The sequence below is a fragment of the Pygoscelis adeliae genome, unplaced genomic scaffold (genome assembly GCF_000699105.1).
Source record: "Pygoscelis adeliae isolate BGI_AS28 unplaced genomic scaffold, ASM69910v1 Scaffold248, whole genome shotgun sequence".
NCBI lineage: Eukaryota > Metazoa > Chordata > Aves > Sphenisciformes > Spheniscidae > Pygoscelis > Pygoscelis adeliae.
The window spans coordinates 1,801,326-1,818,044 of NW_008825302.1; the positions used below are offsets into that span (position 1 = coordinate 1,801,326).

At 47.5% G+C, this 16,719-nt stretch overlaps 1 protein-coding gene across 1 annotated transcript in view; it reads right to left on the reverse strand.

The window, feature by feature from the left end:
* The window catches only part of FGF18 (fibroblast growth factor 18), a 76,348-nt gene that overhangs the window by 6,440 nt on the left and 53,189 nt on the right, over positions 1 to 16,719 (reverse strand). Inside the window, exon 4 of the mRNA XM_009330017.1 lies at positions 13,656 to 13,762. Within this exon, the coding sequence (XP_009328292.1) occupies positions 13,656 to 13,762 (107 nt within the window). The remainder of the gene's footprint in view (positions 1 to 13,655; positions 13,763 to 16,719) is intronic.

A 16,719-nucleotide genomic window follows, 5' to 3' on the forward strand; every position in this document is an offset into this window, starting at 1 on the left:
AGCCGCTCAAGGCTCCCGCTCCGGAAAGGGATATCTCGAGCGCGGGACTGTTCATACACCGCCGGCCAATTCCACCCGGTGTGCAGCTGAAGGCAGCGGAGCTGAAGGACCTGCGCTGGAGCCAGGGGCTCTCTGAGAACCCTGAGTTTACCAAAGAGCAGCACCGGAATGTTTGCGCAGAGCATTTGGCGATGGGCTCTCCGGTATTAAACGTGAAACATGTTGAACTGACACTAAAGCAGAATTAAGTGCCAAAGCATTTGCTGCTTCTACAATTACACTCCGGAGCGCTTTGGTGCTCCTGCTCTCCTTTTTATGACCCAACTTGGTCTTATTGTAGTTTGGCTTTCTCGTTTTAAGTTCTCCAAATGGAAAGGATCAAAGGGCTCTTTGTTGTCGTAGCAGGAGCGCTCCTCCGAGCGAGGCATTACTGCCACTAACAGCTTGCTGCTCAGGGGGAATTCGCGGCAGCCTCTGTGCCACCAGCCTGAGCCAAAGCATTAGCAGGTGCAGCAGCCGCCTCCGCCTTCTCCCTATTAGCCTGCCACACTAAGCCACCTGAGCAGCTTTTTATGGGAAAGGGAGGCCAGGGCAGGTTTTCTCATTTATGCTTCACAAATCTGGCTCAGTGGGCACCGGCAAATCCAAACTTCACTCAGTTTTTACAGCAACAATAAGCTCGTGCAAACGGCTCGGGTAACACCACGGTGCAGGGAGAGATGCCTCCAAACTGAAAGGTTTCTCTGTTTGCAAAGATCAGGGCACAAATTAAGCCCTACGAGTGATGCTGTGTTAAGCTGTTGTTAGCTAAGCTTATGTTAAAACACTTCCCCCCGCCTCAAACGCCGCTGCAATTAGAAGCTCTCTGGGTAAGGCGACTGAATGCGCTGGTGATGTGCTGCAAATAATAACAAACACCAAACCATAGGAAACACGTCTGTGACGATTGGCACAGGGTGCAGCAAGATTCAACCTTTCAAGTGAGACGGGGTTGACTCTCCTGTCTAATTATCACCTCTCTGCAAGTTCAGCCCCCCAGGCTCAAAGTCAAATTGTGAAGCTACAAGCCCTCCATGCAAGCAGGATCGCTTCCCTCTGCGCAAGCCCCTTCATCCCAAAAATCCTGGAGCAGGGAAAGCTACCGCTCAAGCAAAAGGTTTCCAAGAGGTGTACACACCTAGGTTTTTTTGCAAAGAAAAACTCTGAAATGGACCCTTTCTGCATCCCCACCCCTGGCTCCGCAGACAGACAGACAGAGGGGGTTCCCGAGCAGTGGTACCCCCACCGAGCTGGATCTCACGCCACCCCCAGCTGCGAGGCACGCCCACTGAGCTCAGCAATTATTTCAAAGGCTTGCTGAAAATTTCCCTCGAACGCTAGATTCACACACTGCATTCTACGGAAGAAATCCTGCCCTGTATTTCCTAAATTTTGGAGCGGTGACAGCGGGGAAGGCTTGGGGTTTCGGTAGATGTGTGGCTCAGCAGTCCCAGTAAGCCACTCCTGAAGCATCCCCAGCTGAGGTCCAAGGGCTGGTGCACCCAACACCACTGATACCCCCTACAAAGCCCCAGAGCTGTTTACACAGCATGTACCTACTGACATATGATTTTCAGGAAGCATATTACTTCTCTGTGGTTTTGCACAAGCTCAGCTCAAAGTCAGAGCTCAGACTCACTCCGCGTGGCTTGGAAAATCCCGAGTGGAAGAAGGTAAGGCAGGAGCTGTGTTAATGACACAGCTTTTAGCACCGCCACCTCTCCCCCTTCACACATACGCCTTTTAAAGCTAGGCCAGAAAGTGTGACAAGGAGGTGGGTATGGCAGCTGCTAGATCCAGCAATGCTGTGGGAAGTATTACCCCCTCACAGCATGGCAAATCTGAGTGCTCTGGCTGCTGGTAAGCCGGGCCCAGCCATCCTCGTGCACTTTATAGGCGTTATCAGGACAGATCCATCATAAGCATCCTGATGTTCAGCATCCCGGATTTATGGCAAGGCATCCTCACCACAGAGACACCTCTTGACCCAAATGCACATTCTTGCTCCTAGACCGGGCTGTAAATCAGGGAAGCTGCATCTATAACTGCCAAGAGTTACTCAGCTTCGTGTGCGTTTCCTCCAGCTCTCTGGCCTCTGAACCTGCACAATCCTCCGAGGAAAATACTTAGGAGTCATGATGGGCAGTTCAATAAAAGTGTCTGCCAGCGCAGCGGAGAGGTTAATTATGTATACAGGACATCTAAGTGCATTCATGAAGCAGGGGAAGTAATACAAAACCCACGCAGAGGAGATTCTCCGAAGAGAGGGTGCACCTCCATTCAGAGGCCCGGTTTCAAAGCAGCGTTGCCCGTTTTTGCACCCACCTGCCCACGTGCACTGGGGGCACATCCCGTCTCTCCTGAGAGCACCCAAAAACGGGCACGGTCTTGCATGCGTGGGATGGAACCTACAGGCTTCGCAGAGCCCTGTCCCTGTTTGTGCTGGTCACAGCACAAGCTGCAAGAACCAAGAAGGGAAGAGTAGGGTCGGAAATTTTTCTTTCCTTCTAACCTTTCATTCAAAAATTCCATTTTTCTAACTAATATCTGTTCAGTAACCCTCACGCTGCCCTGGAAGAGCATTTTGTCACAGGATGAGCCGGAGGATACAGAGATGAAAGGAGCGTTTGTAGGGATGAACCCAGCAAGGCTGTGGCTACTCCAGGACATGCCTCCTAACCTGCTCCTTCTGTCACAGGCACATTTATTGCCAACAGTACGGCAGGACGGCACATATCCGTAATTAGAGCAAACTAGGTTGGCTTCATCTGGAAAGATGTCCATTTGGTTAGTAGAAATTCCTAACTGCATCGCAGAGAACTATGTGTACTTACTATTAATGATGAGAAACGTCAATCATTTTTTAAATGAAATTTATGAAACCAGTAGAAAATTTAGGAAAATTTAATTTAAGTCAAAACTGAAGGTTTCCTGCAATAGGAAGCTACTGCTTCAGGAGATCTGAAACCACAGGCAGGTGTCAGACGTGACATCTGAGCAGATCTATGACATCTACCATTACCCGCACCTACCTGATCAAGTTGCATGTACGCTTCTGCGTGATAACTATGGTAAGAGCTGTGAAGGCATTTTTACCCAGTTGTACAAAGCACAACCTGATTGGTTAAATGCACTGCCGGGGTTCCCTTTAGAGCAGTCGTTTTCAGGCTCCACCAAGACTCACAGGCTAGTCCTGAACTGTCTATCAAAGCCAACTAGGAGCAGCAGCATATTTCGTGTAGGCTTAAATTCATTATATAGGGACTTAGCCACGATAGGAAAATTAAAAAAAAAAAAAATGTTTAAAACATCAGGTCTAGACAATGAGTGAAGCAAGAACACGGGACTATAACAGTTGCTGACCCCATAACAGGTCTGGAAAGCCCGGGTTTATACACATTAAACAAACATACGCACTGACTTTTTAAGTTATCGTTTCAAATGAGTGCAATCTCATTCAGCTGACATCCTGGTAGTGACACCAGTTTCCCTGGGGCAAGTTTAAATCAGTGGAACTTAGGACCAAGAAAGGTCATTGACTGTCTGCAAGATGGCATTAGTTCTCTTCATGTCAAATTATATTACCAAGAAAAAAAGAGAAATCCATGATCAAATCAAGCGCCATCCATAAAAATGATCATCAAGAATTGTTCCAGCCTGTGAATGACAAACTTCCATCTTTATACAACAAATGCAAGGCTTTTGAGACTTGTCCTCCTTTAGGAAAACCTAGTATCTTTAAGTACCCAAAAGACAATGTAAGAAAATGTCAAGAACGAAAATATATTTAAGCAAGATCTACTTTTCTTTGACCTTAAATGTATTGTAATGGCCATATCAAATGGCTCTTTTGCTGCTGTTGGAGCATAGGTTTTATTCTCCACTTCAAAATTAGCCTCCGTTCTCACTTGTTCTCCAAAAACCATTTGAGAGGCAAGTAGAAACAGTCCTTGAAGAGCAGGATCCACCTGAATGTGCATCTCAACTGCATCCAGTCGAGGAAGACAAGGCTGCATTGCTTTGTTGCTTGCTGCAAGTTAAATACACCAGTGTATTTGCAAAGTAAAATTTAGAAGAAACATCACCCTCATCTTACCGACGCTCAAGACCAACAAAAATTGCACTTGGGAGATAAGATGCTCTGAGGAAAGCAGTTAAATTCAACCTGATACAAGCGTCAGCACAAGACGCATACAGCACACCCTCTCCACCCAACCAGGGTGAGGCATGACCAGGGCTCAGGGATCCCCTCTCAATAATTTTAATTAACATTTAACCTTAGGGAACTGAAATATTCCAACATGACACACAGCTGCAGCCACCAAGAAACATAGGGGACAGGATGTTAGCAGCTTTATGGTGACACTTGCTCCTTGAACACAGAAAGAATTAAACTAAATTATCATGTAGCTTTCAAGAAGGTGGTGTGTTTCCCTGGCAGGGGATATACAGCTTCCAGCCATGGGATAAGAAAAAGATTTAGAGGTCAAGCTTACAAGCTTGGTCTGCAATGTGAACCTTGACTTTGCAAAACTCCAATTTGAGAGAGAATTGGTGCTTCTTAGGAATATCCAAAGGAAAATATGAAGTTTGCTAAAGAGGAATCGCAAGAAATCTGTAAACCTGTTACACAGCTCTCTGGTGACCAGACACAGCCTGGAGATAAAGGCCAACGCTCACGTCCGCAGCTGAGCAACTGCAACTCCCTAGCATAAAACCAGTATCATGGAGAAATTTATTTTTTAAAATAAAAGGATAAGGGACCTTTCGCTTTATTTTAGAACAAACACTTAAAGCATTGTGGCTGTGCTGAGAAGCTTAAGGTAACTGGAGGTATTCATATACGGCTAAAACGTGACTACAAGGACCTCTTGACCACCTGGCCTGGCCTGTGAAATGATGCATTAAGCACCAGTCCCATCTCAGATGCTCCCGCTCGAGGGAAGCCCTGCTTGCCGGATTCACAGCTCATGTCACACATAGCTCCTCTACCCACAGTTTGCTTAAAGCAAAACCTCCTGTCCTTGCTCAGCCTGAGAGGGTCAGCATCCATCCAGGGTGCTTAGAAGATTGCAAGAACTGAAGGTAGCACAGAAGGACTTAGCATAGACCTTAAATATTCACATTATTCTTACAAGATGTTAGGTGACATCCAACCAACACTGTGAATGTTCTGCCTGGCAAAGCAGCTACATACAAATCCAACCCCAGCAGCACTGTGTGGGCTTAAATGTGCTTAGTAATGTGCTCGACTGGTGAAACCCGTGACCGAAATCCATCAGACCATGCAGGTAAGATGTACACACAGCACTAACAACTGATCGGCAAAGGGAAGACATCGGTAAATGCCTACATGGTGGCATAAGCCTCTCCCTCCATTCAGTGCCATGAATACCACAGTCTTCTGGTTCAGATAGCCTTCAGGGCTTTGGCATCCAAGCTTACGTGCACACACAGACTCTGTTAAGAATTGATGCAGTCTTTAACCATTTGTAAAATAAAGGGATTTTCTCCATGTAAACATGTTTCTTCCATCTCCTCAACCTCTCGTGCAATGCGTGAGCTCAAGCACTGCCAGCGTTCCCCAACATTTCCCATTCTCTCTGCAAACTCTCCCGTCTCTCCTTCCCAAGCCTTGCAGTCGTTCAGTGTTTATCAGTGGCCACCAAACTGCTCTCCCTCTTCTGAGCACACAGAGCTTCAAAATGACCTCTACTCTCCCTGCGACACCAAGATCAGCTGCCTGCTATCCCACTCCACCACAAAACTTCTAAACTTCTTCCACAAAATTCATTACCTGCATTCACGTCATTTTCCCCTCTCCTTCCCACCTCCAGAGAAACCTCTGTGCAAAACACCGCTGTAAACAAATCGTCACAAATACAGAACCAGGACAAGGCCCATTGCTCACAGCAAATATTAACGCTGCAAAGGTCCAGTGAGCTCGCACAGACTCCTGTCACTTTGAAGGAACCACTGCAGCATCGGAGCCTATCCATTTTTGTGCCAAGGCAGCCTCAGTGCAATAAACACTGGAAAGTAGTTTCACTGGGCTCAACCATAAATGGCTTCTTGGGAATCATTACACGGTTGTGGCCATCCAGAGCGAGGATTCCTGGAAAAGCCGGCTAACACTCGGCATCTGACGGCTGCCTCTGCTCAAGGACAGGAGCTGTTCCAGCAGGGCTCCTGCTCGCTGGGTGTGCAAACCCAGCACAACCATACCCACCTCAGGCTGCGACATCTCATCCCTGTGCCGCCTACAGCTTCACAACGCAGGGCAGAGCCATCGCAGCCCCCGGGGAAGGTGCACGATGGGGTCTGGCCAGCTCTTAGCACATCACACCTATCGAGAAGTAACATGACAAATTATTGTGTCCGCATACCCTGAGACTGCGTGATAACAACATCCCTACTGTATTATCTAGCAATCCCTCCTTGGGGAATTCTTCTGGCACATTTCCAGCACTGTGAAGATTTGAAACTGCAACAAATGAACCAGATGATACAAATTCCACCAGCTTCCACAAAAGTTTAAATGCGGTGCTTCAGGTCGCCCAGCAATGGGAAAGGAGCAGCTGTGAAAGGTTGCAGTGTTACCAAAAACCTCATGGTATTTGGGGGCTGAGAATGAAGGAGGGTGATTGCTGATTTTAGCTTCCACTTCTGCTTTTAATTTCATGAGAATCTCAGCTTCTAAGTTTTCAGAACAATAATTCAAATTTTTTTCCACTGGTTGCAGGAAAAAGCCTGATTAGGTGAATGCAGAAGATTCTAATGGCTCAACCAAAAGAAAACTGGTTTTGTCATCTCATTGCTTTTCAGACCTTTGCAATCCTGCAGGCCCTGATTCAAGATTTTCGGACACTTGAGGCTGGTTTCGGATCAGGTCCATGTTCGAAGTATGACAGGGTCCAAGGTTGCTCGGCTCCAGGGTCCATTGAAGGCGTTTATTTAGATGACTTAAACTAAAACAAACTCACAGGGGAGCGAAAGCTTGGGAACAGTTCACTTTAAAAAGGACCAATCCCACCCTATACGAAGAACCAGACTGCAGTTCAAAATGAGATCTGAGTGAGATCCAGCAAAAGCCATGTCAAGGTTTGCTTTCACATGAGATGCCAAGTCAGAATAGTTTATGGCTGAACATGTCACAGAGAGATCTGCAAAACGCACGCTATTAAACCCGACACCCCACTAGTTCTGATCGTGTTTTTGTTGCGAATTCAGCATTCAGCCCCAGAAATTGTTAGGTTTTACAAGCCCCTTTCAAGCAACCTGAATACTGTGCAACTCCGGGAAAAATTCTGGATATACATCAAAACCTTGTGAAACTCAGAGTTCTGCCCCAAATCCAACATGTAGTTAGGCGTGGTTTTAAATATACAAGCTGAGGAGTGCAAGCACCTCATCTACTGCATCCAAGTTTCAAACTGCAAACCCCTAAGTGCCCCTCTGCCCTTGCCACCTCCTGACATCTTTGCAGCACATTTGGCTGTTGGGACAGACCCTGGCGCAGGCAGGCACCGGGGAATACTCACGGCCAAATGCCATGCAGGATTTGGGCACGCGAAGGGCACCAGGCTCGGAGCTCACCCCTGACTCTCCTTGTCTCAGGCTAACACAGACCCCTGGCTTTACAGCAAGGCACTGATTTCCCACCATCGGTGTTTCACGGGTGGGTAGCTTTTCCGGAAAGCTCAACCTCAGCCTTGACCAAAGTCAGCTGACGACAAAGCTGGTCCAGATACACTGATAAGGCTTTGGAGAACCCACCTGGTGTCTCCTACCCAGGTAAGTCCCCTTGTCCTACAAAGGGTGGCTCCCACTGAACCACCTGGAGCTCCTGTAACACAACATGCTCCTTCTCCTGTACGGCCAGAGGTATTATAAAGGGCCAAGACCGCATGCATGGGCCGTAGCGAGCGCCTTCACTCTTTGATGCTCTCAAGAGTTTTTTTAGCCAACTTTCCTGACTAAACACACACATGCTTCAAGAAAACCCCTATTTTAAAGCTGTAATGTAAACAACCCCAAATTATTACTATCCCCTAAAGGCTACTGCTGGCAGGCATCAGTGATAAAGCTCTGCCAGAGCAGTCTGGCATCCAGCAACAATTTGTTTGTTGTCCTGCAAAAATACAGAGAGCCTTGCCATATGGTATTAGCAACTTTCTGGTAACATTAAGAAATATATTGGCTTGGAAAGCAGTTATCACACCAGAAAAAAATCTTACGTCTCAGAGGTAGGTCTATGCTGTGAGTGGTATCAGCACAGCGGTGATGGTCAGGGGTGGGGGAGAGGTGATGGTGGCCAGCAGAGCCGTGCCACCTCCAGCCCCTGGCGCAGATGATGTGCTCCTGGCACAGACGCGCTTTGGCTGGCAGAGCTTTTCTTCGGGAGCTGGACCATACTCAAGGGCACAAGCTCAGCACTGCTCGTCTGTGCTTTGTGAGCGCCGGGAGGGCTTCAGCGCTACAGACACGGCGTCAGCAAAGCTGTCCCCAGAAAGCACCCGAGTTACCTGTCATCGAGCTGAAGCAATGCTTCAGCCATCCTGACCAGCCAGGGGGGTCCTACCTTTCAATCGACAGCTTTTTCCCACTGTTCACATTAAGCATAGAGAAAGGAGAAATAAAACTAAACTCATTTAAATGCTTTTTCAAAAATAATGCATATATACCATAATGATTTTCTGAGAGTGTGTGTATACCAGGTCACTGAGGGTTTTTGAAAGAAAACCCAAGGAGAGATGGTGCAAGTCAGCACGTGGATTTGGTGGGAAAACACCTATTTCATAGTATCACACGCTCTCAGGCTTGAATTCTTAGAAGGAGCTGAACTGATGTAATGAGCAGGGACTTCTTGGGGTACAACTTTACTGTTCTCACTTTCTGTAGAGCTGGCAGGGATGATACCTGTGATAGACCCCATTCTGACTATCGCTTTTCTAACCCTGCCCCTATTTCTGGAGTTTTCTCCGTATCCACATCCTATCTCAGAAGAAGGACTCGCCCCCATTTACAGTGGTGCAGGAGTTTCCTGCAGACTCGCAGTGTCAAGATTACAGCCACATTATGCGGAGCAGCATCACACGGGAGCACAGCACACAACTGACAGTCGCCACGCTGTCCCGACTCCACCTGCACTCTGAGTCCTATCCCACCCTGAGGAGATGGCTCCAGCACCCACCACCTGCTTCTCCTTCCTGGAAGAGCTCAAGGAGTGACTTAACGCACTGAGAGATGGAGCTGTTCTCAAAATGAAACCAACAGAGAACAATAGAGAGAACCAACAGGGGACAATATTGCTGCTGGAGCTGGAAAAGACATAATCCACCTAATGCCATGGAAGAACATCAGTGGGATTGCTTGCAGCATCTTCTGAAGGAATTTCTGGAGCAAATCGAAGATGTGCTTAGCTCTTTGCCCATTCTTCTAAAATCTTCTGGATTCCTTCCAGTCATTAGTTACCTTCCCTGCATCTATATCTTGCTCTAAAAACTGATGTCTCCCTTGCCACGGTCTGCAATAAGCAGCATCTCCTCCCACTCGGCAGCTTTGCAGGAAGCCAAGGTCCATTCTCCTCTGCCCTTGGTCAGTTCAGAAAAACAGGCCTATTCTCTCCTCTCCCTTTATAGTTGGGAGTGCAAAACACTCCCGTTATGGATACCTGCTATAACCTGAGCTATAACCTGCTATAACTAGTGCCGACCAGACTGCGTGGTCCCATGGGTGGCTGCTGGAGAACCATGGGAAATTCCCTGGCAACAGCGCCTGGGGATTAGGAGATGCTCTGATCACCACGTACCAGCCACTAGCCTTAGCAGTGCCTAAAGGAAGGGGCAAGGCTTTGGTCATCTTGTAACGGTGCCGACAGATCCAGTTTAAGCTTCACAGAGATCGCTGACCTCCTGGCAAATGCTCTCCTGATGAGGGGACTGGGGCGGGGCAGGGAAAGGAAATCTCCGCAGTGTCCTGCAATTCTAGATAGCACAAATTTGCTGTAGGGACAGGCGCTGCCAGAACAGTTAGAGGTGGCCAAGCTAATTAACAGCCACCTGCTCACACCCCAGGCTGCTATTCCTTGCTCCGGAGACTTAAAAGACTTATCTTTGACAGCCTTTTACAAACACGAAGTCCCCACTTTACTGACGTCCTTATCTCGATGCACGAGATAAGAGAAACCGGAGCAGAGAGAAAAACCACAGAAGGACTCCCCAGCAGAACCACATTTACAAACTCAAAGCTCCTCCAAAGAGACCATTAGCTCCTCTTCGCCCCTAACACTGAATTATTGCAAATATTCAGAGTTCTTGAGTTCGAGGTGACCAGTCATGTTGTGCCTTGTCACAAGTGGAGAAGTCACATTGCGCCTCTCCTTGGAAGGAGAGCCGAACCTTTCAGAGTCCCCTTCTCCCCCGTGTTTGTAAGAAGCCTGAGATAAATAAACAGTAATAATAAAAAAAGACAAAAAAGTTTTTAAGAAAAGCACCTAGTATTCCTGTTCTGAGTTTTCATATTTCAATCTCTCTCCTTGTAATATAACTCAACCATAAACCTCAGTGGTCCATAGAAAACTTCAGCAAAATCAGAGAACTCAGGACCTACAACTTCTACATGTGTATACACAGAGGCACCAAAAACCCACAGGCAAAAAAAATATGGTCAGAAGGAAAAAAATAAAATTAAATATTTCTTGGGCCTTCTTCAACATAACACCAAGAATCAACGATGAAACACGATCCAGTTTGTTTTCCCCCGGTGCCGGACCTTTAACAGAAAAGTCACTCCCTGTACAACACCTGCCCTGTCACCAGTTTTCATAAGCAGCACGTAGAGCGTCAGTGACCTCAGCAGTTGCATGCTGTGACATAAATAAAGTTAGAAGCCTGCCCAAAACACCTCCGAGCCCTTTGGCCAACGTTGGCCGTGAACACACATGGGGTAATGACCAAGCGAGGAGGAAAACAAGGTTTGGGGCTCCTGAGAAAGCTCCATCAGATGGCCTCCGCTCAGAAAAGCTGGCGTAGGTGCAATTTCTGATAAATAAATAAAAAGACGCAAAGGTTGCTCTTCTCAGCCTTGTGGGTTAGTTGTTGGCCTGCAACACAACCGGCTGCGAGGTGGGGAGCAAGCCCCAGCTCTGGAGCTCTCGCATTCGTCACCAGTTCCAGCTGAGAACAACAGCAACCTGCTCCAGTCTGTAATACCCTTTGTAGATGATTATGGGAAACAAAAAGGACTAAATTCAAAGCAGGTCTTCAACTCGGGGGGGGATCCAAAACTGCTGACTGAGGAGGAGAACAAAGCCAGATGGCATATGCTGGTATTGTTAGGGATTATGCAGTGTAAGGCAATAGGAAATGAGCAGAGAAAAAGACCCAGTTTGGTCCCATGGCTCCTCTTTTGCCAAAGGAACATACCGGGGTGACTGTGAAACAATCAGTTTATGGGTTTCATTCCCCTACACCCCCAGACTGAACTTAAATATTTGTATAAGCCTAGGCGTAACTTTTATCTAAAGTTTTCCTTGGGGTTTACTAGCTGTTTAGAGCATTCAAGCTAAAAAGCATTCCCTCAAACTCTTGCCACAAAAAGAGCTGAAACTATGATACTAATTAAAACCACACTCTTTGGTATCAAGAAGACACGCTATTATTTTCTTTTTTTTGCTCATGAGAAGCTGTTAATACGGGCAATGCGTCTGGAACATTTTCCTTCCAAACGCCATGCTCCGTACCCCCTCCTGCTCAGGTCGGCTACTTTATGAACTTGTCAGCAGTCTGGGGTGGGAAGGCTCATATTTACAGGAACAGATTTGTTGGTTTTTTTATAACAAACCATTTGCCATCTTAACGTTAGGAAAAGGACATCAAGAAAAAAACCAAAAGCATTACGCTGCATGAAAGGTGACGAGCTAAAGAACTGTCCTGCCTTGGTGCCCAGTGGGCCAAATCAAGGGATGAACCTCGCCAAAATACACTACGCGTTTTGAAAAACAGCCTCTGACTTTGCCAGGACGCTCCTGGACACCCAGCGCAGACCAGGAAGGGGTGTGGGTTGCACCGTGTGCCACTGCTGATCCACCCTGCGGTAAGGTCCGTTAAAGAAAAAGGTAAGATTTCATGCTCATTTTCCCCCATCTAATTTGGATGCTTCTAAGGTCTCCATTACTGTGGTATCAGCACCTCATAAACATTAACAAAATTATCCTTATAACATTTCAGGGAAAAACGCTATTATCACATTTAAAGGATGGAAAATTAAGGCACAAAAAAAAAAAAAATCAAAGGCCAGGTTTGTGTTCACTGCAATATTCAAAAGCATCCATGTGTATCCTGAGAGGTCTAAGCCCAGTTAAAAAACGAATGTCCTTGTCCAGGATCAAACAACGGTGTCTCATTCAGAGCAGTAACTGCACCGCAGAAGTGCAGGCAGCAGAGAGAACCAGCTGCTTTGGTCCGATCCTCCCGGAGCACCGATTTCCAAGTCCCCACCGACTTCGAGCAGCGTCCGGGATGCTGCCTGCTTCGCCAACGCAGTGGGTCAGGCAGGCTGCCACGGCTAGCGGCTGCCTCCAAAAAGATCTGGGCTTAGTCTCGACAGAAGCATCTGCACTGCTCACGAGGAAAACAAAAGTGGCAGGAGGGATCCTCCGGGGAAGGCACTTGTCCCACAAGTGTCACTCTCGGGACGACAAAAGTAAATAATATTTCATCAGAGCAATTTGGTTTCTGGTTTCTGTTTGGGAGCGTGGCTTTTGCTGTGTTGACTCAAAACAAAACTCAGCTTCCCTTTTTCACAGCCACGAGGATGCCAGATTTTAATTCCTGGTGGAGCAAAGTGCGGGCAGTGGAGGAGGGGGCCTTTGAGGGTTGAGATATTTTATTTTATATTTATTTTTTGGTGATATTTCAGCTTTGAGCAAGCTCCTGCCTGGTTAGCAAGCTTCTAGATTCGCCAGCAATACAGAAGAACTGCCTAAGTTACAAAAACAAGTTAATACACAAAAAATTTGACTTCAGCAAAGAAGTTAAGCTAGATGGGTGAACACGCTGTAATTTGTTACATGCTTCCATTGTGCGGGGATCCAAAGTAATAAAATATTCCTGTAACGCTAGAATCGTGAGGCCCAGCCCCAGTACGATGTTCGGATTCCAGTATTAGCTCTGCCACACCATCCCCTGGCTCGCCACTGAGAGGAGCCTTATGTTGCCTACCTCCCCAGCGCTAACCTCCCCGCGCGGTGCTCCGCTTGCCCTTTTATTTTGAATTTCACTCCAAAGAAAGATCAAGTAACGTAGTTATTGCGGAGGCGGCCGCGACACTGGGATGCCGAGATGACATCTCACGTCAGTATAACGCCGCTGTAAAGCGCAAAGCCATCCGCATCCGAAGCATCATCCGAAAACCCCGGGGCTGGCTGCAGAGCTTGGTTTTATGGACGCGGGGGAGGGCTCGGAAGGGCGCAGGCTGCCTTGCAGACCCCACATCCCCTCTGTCCTGCTTTTCATTTGAGGCTGACAGGCGAAGCTCGAACACATCATTACAGCCCTGAGGAGGCTGCTAAAGGTAACACTCATGTTACAAATGAATTAATAGGAAACACTTACCTTCCCCACTAGCTTGCCTTTCCTGTTCATGCAAAGGTAGAAGTCTGTCTCCTTCCCTTTGATCCGGACTTGACTGCCAAAAGTGTCTGTTTCCACTAGAAGCTGGGCTTGTAAAGGAAGAAGAAAAAAAAGCATTTACTAATTGTGGTCCCATTAAGTCAGAGCATGCAAAGCTCATCAGCGCGTTGTCCCGTTACCTCTGCCTGAACCACACCACACTGGGATGCTCTGCAAGGGAACAACCCGAGGAACCACCCAGGGGCTGAGCTCCAGGCTTGGTCACAGGTACAGGTCTGACACGTCTCCACTGAATCCTGTGCGGATGCTCCAGATTTAATGCCAGATTAGCACAGAACATGCATATACACGTGTGTGCTCCATCAGTCCACACCAACCCCACCACCCCATCAGCAGTACAAAGCGCCATGCTAATGCTCTCCTTCACGCTGCAGGAGGGTTCTTGGAGTGTAAGAACGTGGATTTTATTCTCAGGAAGATAAAAGATTAGCATGACAAGAATGAAAATCCTTTCCCCACAGCCAGCAGCCCTCAAACACTTCACAGAAGTGGTCCAGCCACACGCTCGTGGTGCAAAACATCGCAGTGATCTCCTGAAGATCACCGCAACAGCTAGCAGGGCAGAAATTCGGCACTGCTTGTTCTGTCTGCTGAACACCCACCCTGCAGATGTCCTCTGTGTGTCTAGCTATGTTCCCAGGAGGTCACTAATTGCTTTCTGGCAGTCCAGGTCCGTGACTCCTGCTCTAGCTGGGAGAAATATGGGCAATCGCATAGCGCCCCGCATGTTTATTGAGGCCAGAGCAGGTTTGCAGCATTGCCAGGAGCCACGGTAGAGGACAGATTTCTGCTGCATCTTCATAAACCACCTGCCCCGACACAACCGTATTTGCAGAAGTGGCCGAGCTGCCACCCAGACGTGTAGCATGCCATCAGCATCTCAAAAACCTAGACACGTCCAAATTCAGCGTTTTATTCCGTCTCTGATCTGAACACGAATTCCAGTCATGCTCAAGGTTTGGATTCCAGGAATTTCCCTGGAGAGGCAGGAACACACAGACTGGACATTTTGGTTCAGATCCATCTCCGATATGCAGGGGAAGAAAGGAGACATGGTCGAAACACAATGCAAGAATGTGTAAGTGTCAGCAAGTGCAAATCCACGGTCCTGCTCTGGAAATACTCAAGCTTGTAAGACCCGAGCCTTACCGTAGAAACACGGCTTTTGCCAAACTCTGGAGAATGTTTGATCTGTGCTGCAAAAAGTCACATTCTTTTTGGCATTCATATTTCAAACTTTAAAACCCTCTAAGAGCAAATATGTTCACTGTAAGGATTTACCATGGGGATAGAAATAGGAGTTTGTTTCATTTAAACACATTAATACTTTTCCCACTTGTAAAGTCAGCTTTTGGCTTCTGCAGCAGTGCAAATATCACAAACCTTTAACTCACAAGGGCCCTAAATGGAGTTTTCCCTTTGCAGCTCAGTCACATATGCAAGTTCAGGGTTTTCCAGTTACTAGCTGCTTACATTCATTTAGATATATTTGTTAAACCTTTATCACAGGGGATATTTGAAGAATAACTTCTTTCTGACAGCAAGTGAGATAATGCCTGTCTTATAGCAGAATATTACCTGCAATCATGCATAAATACGGATATTTATCTAAGTCTTTCAGAAATGCACCATGGTTTTGGCTATCTGTGATGGAGAGCAGCTTGTCAGCGACAGCCGGGTGCTGCAGGCTTTCTCTCCACACCTGCCAAGGTGGTATTGAACCAGTGACCACTTAAGTGAGGAAGGGCCACATGAACCAGAAATATCCCGTCGTAGTAAGGATATAAAGAGGAGCAAAGCCAGGATGGGGGAGGACGGCACAGGGTCAAAGGTAGGTCTTTGAGGGGAAGATGAGCAACATGGTATATAACTTGGTGAATGCCCACTGCTTCAAGAAGTTCAGGGAGGCTGCTCAGATGCAAAGTAGCGTTAATAGACAAGGGGATAGCCAAAGGTATGACTATCTTTAAAGAGGTGACTGTGAAAGGTCTTCCCCTCAAATGAGCAAGACCATTAGAGAGGACTAACGGTCAACTCAGACGGGGAGAGCAGCAGCCTGCACACGAGGGAAGGTTATGAAGCCAGCACAAGAGGTCCCAAAGATTGTCCCAAGGACCACGGCCAACACTCAGAGCGCCAAGGAGTCGCCCAGAGGTCTACAGTGTTGAACCCACCCAGGCACGCAAACAGACCGGGGCCACCCACCGAAGGGGTCAAGCAAGGGCTCCACAGCTTGCACACAGGCAAGAACAGGACACGGCAAGTTCCCATCTAAGCTGCAGGGCATTCCCCATCCGTTCCAGTCTCAGCACTGCAACTGAAGCTGCTAAGAATAACGCCGAATATCAGATAGGGGTTTTGGCCAGCCAAAGTAGGAGCTAACATTGATAAAGCACTCCAACACAAGAGCCTCAATCCGTGGTCCCGCCGGACAGTCAGCAGCCCGCACCTCTCCGAGGCAGGTCGCCCCTGGCTGCCCGCGCTCAGATGGACAAACACAGGGCACACCGGCTTGCGTTCCCCCCCGCCTCGCTCTGCAGCCAGTATGAGTAATATCCAAGCTGATTTTAATTTGAAAAATATCACCTTAAAAAGATGCCGGTTCCCTGCTGTGAAAATTAAAACCATCTGGATGGAGTGATTTCAAATAATTAATCTAGGTCTCCTTTGACACCGCTACTAATTAAAATATGATACCTTCCTCACCCTTTTTAAATAAAGAATTTAAATAAAGTTTAAAGATCTAATAAAATAATGTCATAATTTAGAACTAAATGGAAGTCACCTTTCCTGCAGGCTGCAAAGGTTACGCCAGCGCTGAGATCTCTCCTGGCCTAGTGCCACAGCACAGACTGAGCAGCAGCGGATGGGCAAGCACCCAGTGCGACACCCACACCAGTAAATACACCAGCATACACACCCCAGCGCCCCAAGGAGGCTTGCAAGCCCCAGAGATCATCCTGCACCCAATGTCTAGGAGTAGGGA